This window comes from Portunus trituberculatus, chromosome 21 (genome assembly GCF_017591435.1).
Source record: "Portunus trituberculatus isolate SZX2019 chromosome 21, ASM1759143v1, whole genome shotgun sequence".
In the NCBI taxonomy this organism is placed as follows: Eukaryota; Metazoa; Arthropoda; class Malacostraca; order Decapoda; family Portunidae; genus Portunus; species Portunus trituberculatus.
Window position 1 is genome coordinate 9,524,293 of NC_059275.1, and position 13,192 is coordinate 9,537,484.

A 13,192-nucleotide genomic window follows, 5' to 3' on the forward strand; every position below is an offset into this window, starting at 1 on the left:
CGCTGACTCACACCCCACCCAACTGAGTCACTCCCGAGTCCCACATACATTGCCTCCTTTCACTTCCTGGAGAATATCAGAATTATTTACTTTGAATGGTAGATTACTGTTCATAGAAGATTCATACTAAGATTACCAACACTTGACAACTACCTATGAATGCAAGTATAAATTAATTATATTCTGCAGAAGATTCATTTCGTAATAAGATATGCATGGTGACAGTTGTTACTGGTGGCAAATGAGAGTACAGGCAGAAAACAAATGTGGGCGATTTGTGGAAGCCATGGTGGAGGCAGCAGGGGACAGGAAGCGGCCTGGAGCTCCCACGTGAATGGTTTCTGCTGTTCCTCTTTGGGTGAAAGGAAGGCAGTATGTGCGCCTTGTGGAGAGAGAGAGAGAGAGAGAGAGAGAGAGAGAGAGAGAGAGAGAGAGAGAGAGAGAGAGAGAGAAATTTACCTTCACTGATAGTTTCATCCTTTCGTGAATGTCAGCAAGCCTGCTCACTAGTGGATGACCCTGCTGCTCTAAGCCGCTAAGTAAAAGACGACTGGTAACAACAGAGAATGCTCGTATTATATAATACCGATGACCTTGAAAACACAACAAGCAAGGGCTGGCACTGCTAGCCTTCCTTCCCGTCAGCTTTCAGCTGATCGCGCCAGCCCACTAGGCCAACTGTCAGAAAATAAGAAATAAATAAATACTTTGTGTGTGTAACTTACCATAACTTTGAAATAAAAAAGTAATCGATTGCCGTTGTAATTCAACCCAATACATAGGCAATAATGCATCAGCACACACACACACAGAGAGAGAGAGAGAGAGAGAGAGAGAGAGAGAGAGAGAAATAAATCAAGATAGTAGTTCACGCAGCGTTGGCAACCCTGAGAGCGGAATTCCCGTGGTGCATGTTTGCCACACTGGTGCTGCTTCACGTCCCCGTGCTGCTGTACCGCTGCTGAGTGAGCACAGCACTGTACCAGTTGCAGTAAAATCATTATACAAGCACCTCACACAGACACACGATGCACGAGGATCGGCTGTTACTCCGTGTGGAGTGGACAGCAACACCACATAACTGATAGGGTAATGGCGATCCTCTTTAACTGCCAGAGTAGCCGTCTCCACTTCTCTCCATTCTACCACCTAGTGTCCATCGGCAACCACAGCTTCACTACACAAAGGATGCAAAATAAAAGATAAGTAAATATATATGAAACGTTTATTACGATTTAGGAAAGCAATTTTGACAATGGGGGGCGAGAATTTTTCAACGGTTAATTTTGAACTAAACTACCACCAAAACATATTACATCTTAATACATCTCTTTATTTGGCAGTCTAATCCAAGCGCTATTCACGCTCGACTCTGGTTAACGTAAACGTATATCACCAATGTACCGGAGGAGGTAGGATCGATACCTTCAATGCGCGAGACCACGTAGTAATTGGGGAATAGTCACGCACCAACACGATGCGTCTTACGGCAAACCAAAGCTCGCCCAGGTTGTTGGAACACCTTGACGTGTCCTGCTTAATGACAAATCAATAGGAAGATAAGTACAAACCCAGAGAAAACAAAGCTCCTCAGTTGATTTCCGTTTAATTAAACAAGCAGATGAGAACGGTCTGCGTCAGGAGAGGTGGGATGTTTGTATGTTTGTTTGTTGGTGGTGGTGGTGACGTTGGCTCAGTCTGCTGCAGCTGATTATTTCAATGTTGTAGGGATTTCAAGGTGGTTCACTAACTGCCAATTAAAATCCTGCCCGAATGGTTAATTAAATTGCTTCCCATTCCCGCTTGGTAACTCACCTGAACGCCGATCATTTCTCAAGAGCGACGTGAGAATTTACTTCAAATAAATCAAATACTTCCATCATTACTCCATGCTTACATCCAACGAAGTCATTTATCTACCGCAATTATTGATCTTTGTAGACACCAACTGGCCACGACATAACAGAAAATCAGCTCAAATTTTGAAGGGGGTCACATCTAATAAACCAATAGGTAATACAGTATCTTAAATATACAGTGAACCAATGGGTTGTAACTTGTTCCAATTCAGCAAGGCAATTTGTCAAAAATGCTTATGGAATTATCAGATAGTAAGATATACGTAATTAAATTTGTCTGCTACAACCACATGACTCACCGGTTAATACAGTAACAATCTCTTCATACTTGTTGGTTTCATTCTCTGACTGTCGATACGCAACGATACATACAAAGAGGTGGGATCGAGGAGCCCCACCCCATGGGAAGTACAAAATGCTAAGTGGTTCATTTAGCAATAGTAAGTAATGCAGTCTGGCCGGCCGCCCCCTCCCCCCCGAGGGAAACGGCCAGCCGACCCAAGCGTTGTTTCACACTATCAAAACAGTCTCTCTACGCTGGTCCAGAGAGCTCCGCAAGTCCCACTGTTTGTCACTTGTCTCTGGGATGGTGGAGGGGAGAGCTGACACACTCGCCGGGTAGCCTGTGCAAAGATTGATAACCTACCAGCCGGGACTGCTCCTCAATGGTGGTGAGTCACAAATGCACTGGGGAAAAAGGAAACTTAAAGACTTATCGAGCCATCCAGTTCGAGCGGTCTTTTTTTTTTTCGTTTTCGTTTTTAACTGAGGCAGCAGAGAGGCCGAGGGGCGACCGTGGTGGTGACGGCCATGAGTACCAGGATGGTGGGCGAAGTAGCGTCACTGAGGAGCTCCCAGCCGCAGCCTCGACTACTAGTTAGCCACGCTGGCGGTGTGGTGAGTGACTTGTGAGGAATGGTCGACCCTTAGGCATCATGACGTACATTCGGAGTGTAAAGGGTCGAGTGACGCGTGCTAAAAGGGGTTGCGTTCATCAGTTTTGGTCGCCCCCTTCGTTAGCATCTTCCCCTTCGCCCTGCGTGTCACTCGTCCAAAGCGTCAGGTTGTCTCGCAACAGCTGCATTATGAGCGTAGAGTCTTTGTACGAGTCTTCATTCAGCGTGTCCAGCTCCGCGATTGCATCGTCGAACGCCTGTTAAAATGAGAAGAGGGAAGAAAATGGCGAACACTGCATTAGTTTGTTTATACAAAAAAAAAAAAACACGCAAGCACGCACGCACGTACACACACACACACACACACACACACACACACACACACACAAACTGTACGTTCATAAGTACGCACGCACGCACGTACTATAAGGAATCGGTACCTGCTGAAATGACTAACATTCCCGTCTAATGGTAACGTTGAAGGGAATGAATAGCTATGTTAGTAAAGGTTAATCTACCTATTAATAATGTAGTACTTTCACGCATGAACATGATACGTTTACACAATACTAGTCGATCGATTCCCGTCACTCCATTACTTCTGTAATCATCACTAACGTAAACTAATTTTTCTATACTAGTTAAACATCAAGTTGGTTCCTCCACCTCACACGTAACGCACTACGCATGAGGCTGAAAAACCATTCATGTCACGGACAACAGGAGAGCAACAGGACTTCACTCCCAGAGTCATAGACCAGACCAGCCACTTGGAAACCAAAAACAACGCCAACAGAGGATGCATTAACTCATCATCCCTTAGGGTCACGCGGACAATCTGGCCAGTGGTTCAACATACCCCAAACAGTTTTAATTTGTCTGGCAGTCATACTCGCCGACTCATTCTACATTGGTTAGTAAGAACACGTGGGGCTGATCTATGTTAATCAAAACAATCTATTCCCTAATCAAGTGATGCCGTGAAACTCGTCATGCACAAAGGATAAGATGAGTGGTTGGTTAGCAAGGGGTGTGGGCACGTCAGTCAGTCACTGGAGCGGCATGAGGGCGGGGGGGTCACGCCGTTACCTGTTTAGCTAAGTGACACGCTCTGTCGGGAGAATTGAGTATCTCGTAGTAGAATACGGAGAAGTTGAGGGCCAGGCCTAGCCTGATGGGATGCGTGGGCTGCATCTTTGACTTGGCGATGTCGAAGGCCTCCTGATATGACTTCTGGGAGTCGTCAACCACAACTAACAAAAAAAATATCAATATTACTGATAACGAACAAGAACGGTGACAACCACTCAACTCCCAGTACTGTTGCTCTCCGCCACCGCTCGCTCTGAAAAGTGAATCATATAATACCTGTTTAGCTAGCTGGCATGCCTTATCGGGCGAGTTGAGGATCTCGTAGAAGAAAACTGAGAAGTTGAGTGCCAAGCCCAGCCTGATGGGGTGGGTGGGCTGCATCTCTGCTTTGGCGATATCGAAAGCCTCCTGGTACGACTTCTGGGAATCATCCACTACACCTAGACAAAGAAAGTCATCAAATGCACAACAAGACAGACCATTGCATTAAAGATAGATAGGTGTGTGTGTGTGTAATTCACTGTTTGATCTGCTGCAGTCTCTGACGAGACAGCCAGACGTTACCCTACGGAACGAGCTCAGAGCTCATTGTTTCCGATCTTCGGATAGGCCTAAGACCAGGTACACACCACACACCGGGACAACAAGGTCACAACTCCTCGATTTACATCCCGTACCTACTCACCGCTAGGTGAACTGGGGCTACACGTGAAAGGAGACACACCCAAAAATCTCCACCCGGCCGGGGAATCGAACCCCGGTCATCTGGCTTGTGAAGCCAGCGCTCTAATCACTGAGCTACCGGGCCGTGTGTGTGTGTGTGTGTGTGTGTGTGTGTGTGTGTGTGTGTGTGTGTGTGTGTGTGTGTGTGTGTGTGTGTGTGTGTGTGTGTGTGTGTGTGTGTGTGTGTGTGTGTGTGTGTGTGTGTGTGTGTGTGTGTGTGTGTGTGTGTGTGTGTGTGTGTGTGTGTGTGTGTGTGTGTGTGTGTGTGTGTGTGTGTGTGTGTGTGCGTAAAACACCAGTCCCGGGAGCCTTCCAAGTACCTTTATACTAGCGTTTAGCTAAACACTAGAATACAGTATGTTATATAAATGACAATATCTTGAGTGGGGCACCTCCACTTCAACACTACGAGGAAACATCCGTGATTCACACCCAAACATGTATTTCTAAATTATTTACCTTCAGTGACACGTGCAGGTTCTCGAACACTTAACTTCCTGTCTCACTATCTCGGTGGCAGCCACATGAATGACGTCACACTGTCGCCACTAATCTCAGCTCAAGAAAACGGAACAATGTCTAATCCACACAAATTTTCTTAACTTACAGCCTACTGTGACTTGTCAAAATGACACTACAATGTTTAAAATTATTGTATCTATAACGTGATACTCTAAAATACTATCATAATATTGCCCATCCACTGCCAAAGATACTGGCCTAGCCTGGCCTGCCAGCCGTTGCCAATATACTCCATCCCAGACTCCATCCCAGGACTGAGGAGAAAGTCCCATCCCAGGTCGGTCGGTTTCTCACCAATGAAACAAATGTGGATGTGTTGCAGAAATTATTACAATATATATAGGCTTTGCCTAACTTCGTGTCTGTATGTACGGGTATGCACAAGTGTAATAAGAAAAGTACACACACTATTGAAGACGAATTTACCATCGAAGACAAACACCCTGGTCCAGACCCGGCCACCAAACCCGCTAGGACACGACCCACCACCACCACCACCAGTAGTAATTGTACTTACCCGCTCGAACGTCGCCAGTGGCCACCTCAGCCAGGTACCTATAGTAGTCGCCCTTCATCTTAAGGTAGAAGACCTTAGACTCAGGGTTTGAGGCCTTGGGGATAAGGAACTTGTCGAGGAGACCCTGAGGAAGGACCAGACACCATAGTTATTACCGGCACTCATATCATTCAACCACGACCATACCTCCCTCCGCCACACCTGCACACCACCACAAACCAACACGCCCAACCAAGCCAGTTCCATGCCATCTCATTCTGGCCTGTCTTTCACCACAATCTTATATACGCCGACATGTAAATGGCTCGCTGCAATGCCCCTTTACCTCTCACCTCATTAGGCACATCTATCTTAACTCTCTCTAAATAAAGCCGAAAAGAAGACTACTAATGAAGTAAAGGTTATACAGGACAGGTGTCTTGCATACTAAGCTAATTTACTTTCGCACAAACGTTAACACCGACGAGAGAGAGAGAGAGAGAGAGAGAGAGAGAGAGAGAGAGAGAGAGAGAGAGAGAGAGAGAGAGAGAGAGAGAGAGAGAGAGAGAGAGAGAGAGAGAGAGAGATCTGGAACTCCTGCAACAGGATTGAATACCTTTATGTACCCCATCAATCACTGAATTCCTAACATCCGTGCATACTTCCAAACTCACTCGTTGACATCTGTCCCCTCCGCACAACTCCTCACTTGTACGTCCTCCCAGGCTACTGCTCACACCCTCAAATGGAGTGCCGCCCTTCACCCCCCTCCCCCTCTAACTATGAAGACGCTACATGACCTTGAGTAGTACAACACCCTTCACCGTCATTTCTTCACCCCACCCCACCACGCCACGCCACGCCAGCGATGGGATAGGGCCGGTGTCTGCCTCTCACCAGCCACACTAGCCATAATTGCACAAGCATACAAACCAACTCCTAAACACACACCAGTAGCCAACCTTCCCGCAGCTCCATTAACCCCTTGCTTATCGCCCCATGTACACTGTCTCTCTCGCCTACTTACACACTAAAGTAAGCACATAGAGATGAAGCGAATGGATACATTGATAAAAAGACTAAGATCTAATTCTCTCGCGTTTCCTCCTTAAAGGCATGAAAGCCAGCAAGGACTCTACCCAACAGGCAGGACCAACCAGACAGACGTGCTTTCTCTTTACGAGAGAGAGAGAGAGAGAGAGAGAGAGAGAGAGAGAGAGAGAGAGAGAGAGAGAGAGAGAGAGAGAGAGAGAGAGAGAGAGAGAGAGAGAGCGCCGCGCCTCCGGTATGCCAACCACACCACACCTCCCGCCACAAGTTAACCCAACACAACCGGACCAGACATGCTTTCTCTCTACCCCACATACCAGAGAGAGAGAGAGAGAGAGAGAGAGAGAGAGAGAGAGAGAGAGAGAGATAGTGGCACCGGTATCTGAGCCAACAGACAACCTTGCCCCGCATCACGCCACTTCCCACACCCCACCCACCCCTCCCTCCTCGACAACAAAAGACAGTAACACTTACCAAAACGTCCTGGCAAATTTCCCTAAGCTCTGTTTCAACCTGTAATGAGGAGGAGAGAAAAATGAGCATTAGATAACTTAACCCATGAGTAATAAACAGGACAAGTGTATATATTGACAGGCGTTACGTTCGTGTCACCTTATCGTGCTAGACTAGACTAGTACAACTCTACTCCTCAATCGCTCAGCTCACCTTCTCTCTGTACTCCTTTGCCATTTGTTGCTTTCGTTCTGAACCTTCTGTCTTCTGTTCTATGGAGGAAATAACTCGCCAGGAACTTCTTCGGGCACCGACCACATTCTTGTATGCTACAGACAACAGATTTCGCTCCTCATTGGAAAGCTCCACCCCTGCAGGAAAGGCAGAGAACACCGCCATACATTAATCAAAGACGCTCCGCTCCGGGGCGGGACGAGTGAAGGCCAACTAGGCTTATTAATGAACGTGAAGGGCACAGGGCGAGATGACGTGCAAACACTGCGCAACAACTTAACCATGAAATCTGGGACAAATATATCAAGCAGCAGAGAGAGAGAGAGAGAGAGAGAGAGAGAGAGAGAGAGAGAGAGAGAGAGAGAGAGAGAGAGAGAGAGAGAGAGAGAGAGAGAGACTGGAAAGGTAGCATGAGCGTTTGGTTTATTATAAACATTACGTACTCCCCGTACAAATGGGAGGAGCAGCAGCAGCAGTCAAATCAGTAAATGGCTTTGTGCCTAATGATGGCCTGAGGCTAGGTGCCACCAATCACGTAGGCGCCGGCCGGCCGGCGTTACTTATTGGGGAATTATTTCATTCCTAACCATCCTACATCATTATTTATGAAATCATGTACCTTAATTTTTCTATTTTATAAACAAAACACACCCACACCCACACACACACACACGTGTAAGGAAAGATAAACAAGGCCACGACAGTGACAATGTGCACCACTATTAATACAAACCTCACACACACAAAAAAAAAAAAAAAAAAAAAAAAAACACCTACACGTCCTGACAAGTCTGTCATTCCCCGCGGAATACATGAATCAAAACCTTTAATAAATGTAAACACATCAATATGTTTATGTCCATGAAAACCACCACTACCTACTTCAGAACGGTAACTTACGTGTTTTGCCATTCAACAGTAATACCGCACAATTTCTGACTAACTACCTATAACGCGGGCGCGCGCACGCACGCACGCACGCACGCACGCACGCACACACACACACACAGCAACAGCAGACCGTAGTATGAAGAGCAGCGAGGCTCAGCCTTGAGTGAAGACTTCCTACACTGGCAATGCAGGAACTAACTAGTACAGTCTTTCCTAAGGCGAGATATACATGAACTCAGCAAGGAAACCCTTCAACTCAGGGCCACCAGATATCCATACTAGTTGTATTAAACCATTCTGGGTTACAAGACACACTACGGCTCAACACCCTGCTATACCCAAAAACACACACACCATTATCATTAAATAGTAAATAATAATAATGATAAATAGCAAATAATTAGTAATAATAAACACTTGGTAGTGTCTGACGGGTGTGTGCCGGTGTTAATATGAAGTGAACTTGACCGGATTAGTTTATGTTCATTTAGTAAAGGGATCTGCGTAAGACGACTTGCTAAATAGTATTACCAAGTCTGTATCTATCACTGTGGAAGGTGAAGTAGTTTATTGGAACAAGGCAAGGGCAGTGCAACAGTGATCTGTGATGCAATGACGGCTACGTATATGCCAGATGATGTATGTAGTGGTATGTTGTAAGGATCAAGTCTTATTTACCTGTTTCTGTGACCTGCTTCATAGCGGCGGCCATATCATCGTATCTCTCTGCCTGCTCGGCGAGCTTGGCCCTCTGTACTTGTTCTTCCTTATCTCCCATTGTGTCTGGAAAGAGAAAAGAGCAAAGTTATCACAAGCCTTTACTTGATTCACTCCAAACATACCAAATTCCAAAGCATCCTCTCCTGATCGACATATCATAATCCCCAAGCCACACCAGCAAGGCTGTTTGTTGTGCCACCGCGTGGCTCACGTTTATCACCAAAGCAGGCTCTTCCTGGCAACCCTGCACCTGTCACACCTACTACAATCGATTTTCCAACACATTACCCATGCAACGCTTCATTCCCAAATCATATGTACTGCAATCACACGCCTGTATATTGCATTTCCCGATTGCCCGTTTAAACACGCTTCCTGACACCTGACTATCGCAACTCACTATACACACACACACACACTACGTCATAAGCTTGGGTTAACATTTTCAGTATCAGTGCGTGGTGTTCGGCAAGTCCATTCTGCAAAGTGAGGCTCATCAAGGCCAGTGATTGACGGACGAATATACTGCGTCGCAATAATGGAGGAATAGCGTATGTGCCGCGCACTACAGTTAGGTGTCATGAACCGGATGAAAGCAGATACGTATCTCGATCTGTCCTGATCCTGACAAAAGATCTGTCAAGACAGACCGCAACAACTTTCGTCATACCATTCATACTGTTGGCCTAAGACAGCCCCGCCTTACCTATCCACCTCTGTGTGTGTGTGTGTGTGTGTGTGTGTGTGTGTGTGTGTGTGTGTGTGTGTGTGTGTGTGTGTGTGTGTGTGTGTCAATTACTAATCGTTGCTAGTGATCTTACTCCCGCCACTCCACACACTGAGGCACAAAATCCTGTATCAGCGATAGCAAGACAACCGGACGCGACAGCCGTTAGCAGTGTTATCCAGCAATGCCACTTGCAGAGACACTACCCCCGAGAGAGAGAGAGAGAGAGAGAGAGAGAGAGAGAGAGAGAGAGAGAGAGAGAGAGAGACTTGCTACTTACATAACCCCCTCTGAAGTGAAGCCCACACCAACAAACAAGCCCTCCCAACGTTAAATCCTTTACAGTTGTGAATTTCCGCGGCTCTTCATTCCCCCCGCCATACCCTACATTCCACGCCTAGCACCTGCTTCTCTGCGGGATTAGGGTTACGGCCACCGTGTCCCCGGGCCGCTCACCACACCACTCCTCTCACGCTGCTACATTCCTGAAGCACTCAACTTCACCACATGCACGCTTCCCACACACTACCATCATCCCAACCTTTCGATACCTAATGAGAGAGAGAGAGAGAGAGAGAGAGAGAGAGAGAGAGAGAGAGAGAGAGAGAGAGAGAGAGAGAGAGAGAGAGAGAGAGAGAAATTTCGCATAAATATTACCAACGTTAAAACGAAAGTTGCTCTAAGTTTCCCTTAGCACTCCATGGCCAGCGTACAGAAGTTTAGTGGTACCGGGTCGCTGGTGGTGACATGCTCAGCGCACCCTCCCACGTGGCCGTCGAGGCTCATCACCATGTATCCATCACCTTGCTACACACACGCGCACACGCACCTGTTGTCTGTATGGTGTGTGAATTCAGTCTAATGCGTACATATACAAAATGTAGCAATTCAAATGCACCTAAATTGCCACTTGATCAGGTTGAAAGCTATTGTGTAGGAGCAGCCCTCCCCAAAACTGTAGTTACGACTTCCTGCGTAAGAAATTAAGTAACATAACACTGGCAAATAAAGCCCCTTGCAAGATATTTCTGATAAGACTTGCAACAGGCGGCCTGACAACAAGCTTGTCACTCTGCCGCCTGAAGCCTGCCTCAGTAATCAACCAATCGTTCACACCACACAAGCTGACGGTGTGTGGTGGGGAGGGGGGATAGAGAATATCTTGGTGTGTGGTGGGGAGGGGGGGTGAATATCTTGGTGTGTGGTGGGGAAGGGGGAAATAGAGAATAGAGGAGAATATCTTAGTGTAAATCGGTATACATCTGCGAGGAATGCCTAGTGAAGGTACCAACTCGCTGAGAACCATTACATACTGTCCCATGAATGGGGAGGTGGATAACACCCGAGCCAGCGAGACGGGTGACTCATGAGGAAGACTGTACACTTAACACATGGTATAAACAAAGAAGTCCCTCACCAGTACAGGTGTCACGTCCCGAGATGAGCTACAATGGCGCTAACAAGGTGCAAGGAATCAGAACACCCGGCACAGCGGTGAAGTGAGTCACTCAAGTTTGACGAGAAGTGTGACGCAATCAAGAACAAGAGGACTCGCTAAACTAATGGTGAAGCCAATGCAATACTATTGGTACTACCATTTACAGGTGAACGAAGCACAAGCGAGTCACATTATCTTAAACATTCATGACGCTAATATTTCTCAAGAAATACCTGTAAAAATTACAATCGAAAGGAAATCTCAGGTGTTATGGCGGACATGACGTCACACGACGGTCAAGGCGGGCGAACTGCGTTGTATGATACTCACGTTCACATCGTAATCATCCATTATTGCACAAAACAGACTATAATGTGAAGATGTTAAGGAAAACCCTACCCTGCAAAGAACCACGGACGATACCTTACACGAGACGACTAAACCCGAGGCGTTACCATTAACAACGGCCACGAGGCCGGGACAAGCAATGGAAGGAGACTACCGCTCAACAACAGATACAAGGTATTACTTCCACGAGGCCGGGACAAGCAATGGAAGACTACGGCTCAGCTACAGACGCAAGGTATGACTGCCACGAAGCCGGGACAAGAAATGGAAGATTACAGCTACACACGCTAACGGATCGAAAATGAAGACTTCCTACCTCACCTGTTCGTTCTCCACCGCCCTCCACTATGGCAGCCTGGAGGACACTTACTTACGCCCTTGTGACCAGTTGACAAAACACACGCTAAGGATCAGGATTACGCAGCTTGTACCGGCAATATTCACCCAGTCCCCTGAAGCAAGGAAGATACGTCACCTAAACCACGAGAAAGCAGAAAGGCAACACCACTCACCCCGCCACTGAGGAGCATCGACACCGTTTCTGGGCGTGATGTCCAAGTTTACCTACTACCCCCTTTCACCTTCAGGAATCCCAAGCTGGAATATTAGAATACCTGCGTTTGGAAAGTTTGTGATGAAGACTACACAATATACCGCGATGTAACATTTTGACGGTAAAACGTTAGTTACGCAGTAAGGATAAATGCAGCACGCATAACACTTTGATGGGACCAGTCTGAAACGGAGATGACAAAATGCAAGGGAGCTGAGACTGAATTAAATTAAATTATATATATATATATATATATATATATATATATATATATATATATATATATATATATATATATATATATATATATATTTGTGTTAAACTTAAGCACCAACAGAACCAGTCCCTGTGAGCCGATAGATATAGATATAATCCCAGCAACCCCAGCCTGCCTGTACCCGCCTCAGGACTCGCTGCAATGGACGACTATTTAACTTTCCTAGAGTAAGCAGGCCAAAGGAAGCCCTAGCGAGATGTTCCCCAGGCACACCTGCACTATCCTGGCCCTCCCCTTTCCTCCATCAGGCATCCCTGGACGTGGGTCATGGACACAGCACCACACGCCCAGTGCCCCTACACAGCCCACGCGCACACGCCCACATATGGAGGGCGCCACACACCCGGCCACCCCGCACCAGTCCTAGCGCCCACACCTAGCCATGGTCAACATTCCTTCCCCTTCTACTGTCCCCATGCCCACACCTGCCCCTCAGCAGCCCCATGCCCGGCACAGCCCCGTAGCACACACCACTAGAGCCACAGCAAGGCGACCAAGGTGCCTCCCTGAGTCCCTGCCTGCCGTCTGGCCGCCGCCCGTCACCGGCTCCCGTCCCGCCACGCTCCACGCCCACCACACACACCTCTCGTCACCCCTGAACACTGCCTTACACTAGCCATGCACACACACAGAGTTTGGTCTTACCCGTTTTATAAAATAGGTGCTATATACACAAATATAAAGTATATCCCGGGGCAGAGTGACCCTCTCACTACCACACCCTCTTGGCGACTGGAAGCTTCCCGGCGCACGGGGTCCTCCTGGCCGGCCCACGGGCGGCACTCAAGCGAGCTTCCAAACTCAACTACAAATCTTTTACTATTCACTTACAAGCAAAGATTTTTACAGTTAATTTACTTAATTTGAATGTTTAAGTAGTACAGTCTTATCAAAATTTATCTTATTATTCAGC

At 47.1% G+C, this 13,192-nt stretch overlaps 1 protein-coding gene and 1 long non-coding RNA gene across 4 annotated transcripts in view; both read right to left on the reverse strand.

The window, feature by feature from the left end:
* The window catches only part of LOC123506891, an 18,698-nt gene that overhangs the window by 3,723 nt on the left and 1,783 nt on the right, over nt 1–13,192 (reverse strand). The window lies entirely within an intron of this gene.
* LOC123506889 (14-3-3 protein zeta) lies at nt 1,208–13,078 on the reverse strand. 3 transcript variants are annotated; one of them, XM_045259264.1, is made up of 7 exons: nt 12,925–13,078; nt 8,895–8,999; nt 7,305–7,462; nt 7,113–7,151; nt 5,610–5,733; nt 4,124–4,287; nt 1,208–3,012 (listed from the first exon to the last, which is right to left on the reverse strand). In XM_045259264.1, the coding sequence occupies exons 2-7, from the start codon at nt 8,992–8,994 to the stop codon at nt 2,854–2,856; spliced, it is 744 nt and encodes a 247-aa protein (XP_045115199.1). In that variant the 5' UTR covers nt 8,995–8,999; nt 12,925–13,078; the 3' UTR covers nt 1,208–2,853. The 3 variants fall into 3 exon arrangements, with proteins under 3 accessions (XP_045115199.1, XP_045115198.1, XP_045115197.1); XM_045259263.1 differs by lacking the exons at nt 4,124–4,287; nt 12,925–13,078 and adding exons at nt 3,845–4,008; nt 12,863–12,899; XM_045259262.1 differs by lacking the exon at nt 12,925–13,078 and adding an exon at nt 12,863–12,899.